This window comes from Artemia sp. Qi Xiang Cuo, chromosome 8, assembly GCF_049724085.1.
Source record: "Artemia sp. Qi Xiang Cuo chromosome 8, ASM4972408v1, whole genome shotgun sequence".
In the NCBI taxonomy this organism is placed as follows: Eukaryota; Metazoa; Arthropoda; class Branchiopoda; order Anostraca; family Artemiidae; genus Artemia; species Artemia sp. Qi Xiang Cuo.
The window spans coordinates 58,615,853-58,619,530 of NC_142801.1; the positions used below are offsets into that span (position 1 = coordinate 58,615,853).

Genomic DNA, 3,678 nt, shown 5'->3' on the forward strand with positions numbered 1-3,678 from the left:
TTCGTTTTTAATGACCACCAAGTAAAGTAAAATCACACGGAATTATGCAACTGACTCTCTCAATCCCCGTAAAGCTCTTTTAAAACTGTGACAAGCTAAACCACGACAAAGCACTACTCTCGTGGAACTCAATCCCCATTTAACTCCGGCCCCGGGCCCCTGAAGCCCCGGGGACCTGACCCCCGGGATACCCGCACCCCCCGGGTCACTGTACCCCCTTTAACTGAGCTCTCATGCAACTCAACCCTCCATGCAACCCATCCCCCTCAAAATACTTTTCAGCCATTTCTTTTTAAATTGACAATACTTTTCAAACGTTACTTATGTATTATACAGACCACATCGGCAAGGTAAAACTAGGTCAAGTCACAATGTTATTCTATCGTTACTTTTCAATTAAGCTTTTTAATACTTTCTAGCAAAGTCTCTTGTAAACGTCAAATTTATTAAGTATATGAGCTTATTCTTTGTATTTTTGATGCAAGCATTCCATTCCATAATTACCTTTGAGGCATTTTTAACAATCTCAATACATTTACGAAAGTATCTTTTCGAAAAAATTCACAAATCCCTTAAACTAAAGAAGTAATTATCCTTTTCAAAAAACATTAGTCCTTCTATTAATGAACCCATGAAACGAAACCAGTCTGATAGCATCACACAATCTTTACTAATATGAATTGTAAAAAAAAAACTATTCCTTTTATTCAAATCCTAATCACCAATCAAGTTATACTCGTTCCTCTTTGAAAGAGTGTAATGACCTCTAGAATAGAATACATATCAGAAAAACCTGTTTGGTACGGGGGCCCCAGCAAATTCATTAGAAGGACTATACGAAACTGCACTGTATATTCACGCTTCAGGGTTTGTAGGTTCTGGACCTTATACATGGATACTACTATTGTCCAGCACTACAGAGAAGCTGTTGAAATTTATAAATGCCAACATTTATGTCTAGCTTTAAACAGAAATTCCGGTGATTTAAGAATAAACGAGTCATATTTCGGTTTTCTCAATAGAGAAGCCGATACTTTAGTAATCCCTGAAATAAACCTTGAACCACTTTCCCAGTCATATAATCAAACACGTGAACAACCCCTTAGGTCTCAAAGGGTGTCTGCAAGAAATGCAATAATTAAAATCCAAAATCAGATGACATAGTTCTCCAACTTATTTAATTGCTGGTTCGTTTTGTTTTTGAGTGAATGTATTATTTTCTTTTCTTTTATTTCTCAGTTATTCTCTAGTATCCGTCGATGGCAGTTCATAATTTTTTTTAATTTTGTGCAAATCGCGAATATTGGCGAATAACTCGCTTTTATGGTTGTTAGGTATTTGGTTTTAATTCTTATAGTTTTTGGCTTTTATTGAATTTTATTCATCTTTTAAGTTTTTGGTTTTTCTTTGGTTTTTTGGTTCTTTTCAAATTGACTTTCTGCGTTTGTTTTTTATTGTTTTTTTTTTCTTCGGCCCTTTCCTTGGATACATTATTTCGTTTTGCACTGAAGAAGAGAGGCGTTTGTCTTCACAAATATTCGCTTTGTTGTGTTTTTTCAGTATTTTCATTTGGCCTTTAAAAACACCATTTTTGCTCGTTTTTCTTTCATTATATGATTGGTGTATGGTCTTGATATAAGTTTAATCAAGCTAGCCTAATTTCGCATGACAAAGGTATTGTCCAGCACTACAGAGAAGCTGTTGAAATTTATAAATGCCAACATTTATATCTAGCTTTAAACAGAAATTCCGGTGATTTAAGAATAAACGAGTCATATTTCGGTTTTCTCAAAAGAGAAGCCAATACTGTAGTAATCCCTGAAATAAACCTTGAACCACTTTCCCAGTCATATAATCAAACACGTGAGCAACCCCTTAGGTCTCAAAGGGTGTCTGCAAGAAATGCAATAATTAAAATCCAAAATCAGATGACATAGTTCTCCAACTCATTTAATTCCTGGATCGTTTTGTTTTTGAGTGAATGAATTGTTTTCCTTTCTTTTATTTCTCAGTTATTCTCTAGTATCCGTCGATGGCAGTTCATAATTTTTTTTAATTTTGTGCAAATCACGAATATTGGCGAATAACTCGCTTTTATGGTTGTTAGGTATTTGTTTTTAATTCTTATAATTTCTGGTTTTTATTGAATGTTATTCATATTTTAAGTTTTTGGTTTTTACTTTGGTTTTTTGGTTCTTTTCACACTGACTTTCCGCGTTTGTTTTTTGTTGGGTTTTTTCTTCGGCACTTTCCTTGGATACATTATTTCGTTTTGCGCTGAAGAAGAGAGGCGTTTGTCTTCACGAAATATTCGCTTTGTTGTGTTTTTTCAGTATTTCCATTTGGCCTTTAAAAACACCATTTTTGCTCGTTTGTCTTTCGTTATATGATTGGTGTATGGGGGGGCGCTGCTTGATCTCCAATCACTTTTGACTGTTAAAAAGGCCAGTAAAACTTCTGATTACCAATCAAATGAGCCCCCTCTGAGGTTTATACGACCACTATTTCTATAAAAAAACTTATATCCCCATAGGGCCTAATTTACAATAATTATTTAGAATAAATCTATTTTACTATCCGATATAACTTCACTGCTTCACCATTTAATTAATTTTCTTCTCAAAATCATATAATTTTTCTACCCTTCTTGATTATTATTGTTTCCGCTACTTTGGTACTTGTCTCCTTTTGATCCGTCTCCACATCTTACTTCTGTTTATCTGTTTTATATTCCACGAAGGATTTGGGGGTAATTTGATCATTTTACGTCTATCTTTTCGCCACATTCTATATAATTCTTTAATGTATACCTGTTTGTAAATTCCTGGTGGCCGTTTCAGACTAAATTCTCTAATTGCTTCCTCTAATTGGTATCCAAAAACATCTACCAGATACGACACAATGAGAAATCCTGTTCGATTGCACCCATGTGTGCAATGAACACCTATGGCACCCGACGGATTTTGTATTAAGAAATTTCTGCACAGTTTTTTGAAAATTTGATACTGCTTAGGTGTTGGAGCCACGTTGAATCCTTTACATTTTATTTTAGCAAATTCAGCACCTACTTCTGTGATGACAGATGATCTGTAACGCTTTTCATCTTCTACAAATGTTAAATCAATCCACAGGCCTATTTTAGCTTGTTCTAATTCGTCTGTATGTGGATTTCTGATTTTGAAGCTTTTGGCTCTGTCCATAGCAATTTGTGGAGTGAATACAGAACTAGCGTCATAAAACTCATGATACCTCTCATCTAGCGGGCATTTGAAAGCTATAAAATTTGCGATCGGACCTACACAGTATGTAGGGAATTCACACCACTTTGGTGGTAAGTGAACTCTGCTTTCGCTGTTTCGTTTCATTTGGATTTTAACTTATGCAAAAAACGGAAATAACCAGAAAAATTTGACTCTGCACTTGCGAGCACATTTTTGAAAAACCAAACCATACTATTTTGTTTAATCAAGCTAGCCTAATTTCGCATGACAAAGGTATTGTCCAGCACTACAGGGAAGCTGTTGAAATTTATAAATGCCAACATTTATGTCTAGCTTTAAACAGAAATTCCGGTGATTTAAGAATAAACGAGTCATATTTCGGTTTTCTCAATAGAGAAGCCGATACTTTAGTAATCCCTGAAATAAACCTTGAACAACTTTCCCAGTCATATAATCA

At 34.8% G+C, this 3,678-nt stretch overlaps 1 protein-coding gene across 1 annotated transcript; it reads right to left on the reverse strand.

Moving 5' to 3' along the window:
- Nucleotides 1-2,666: 2,666 nt before the first annotated feature.
- On the reverse strand, nt 2,667-3,365 carry LOC148949615 (mRNA-capping enzyme-like). The gene has a single exon (XM_089092740.1). It carries the CDS (start codon nt 3,363-3,365, stop codon nt 2,667-2,669), a length of 699 nt encoding a protein of 232 aa, XP_088948866.1.
- Between the last annotated feature and the right edge of the window lie 313 nt (nt 3,366-3,678).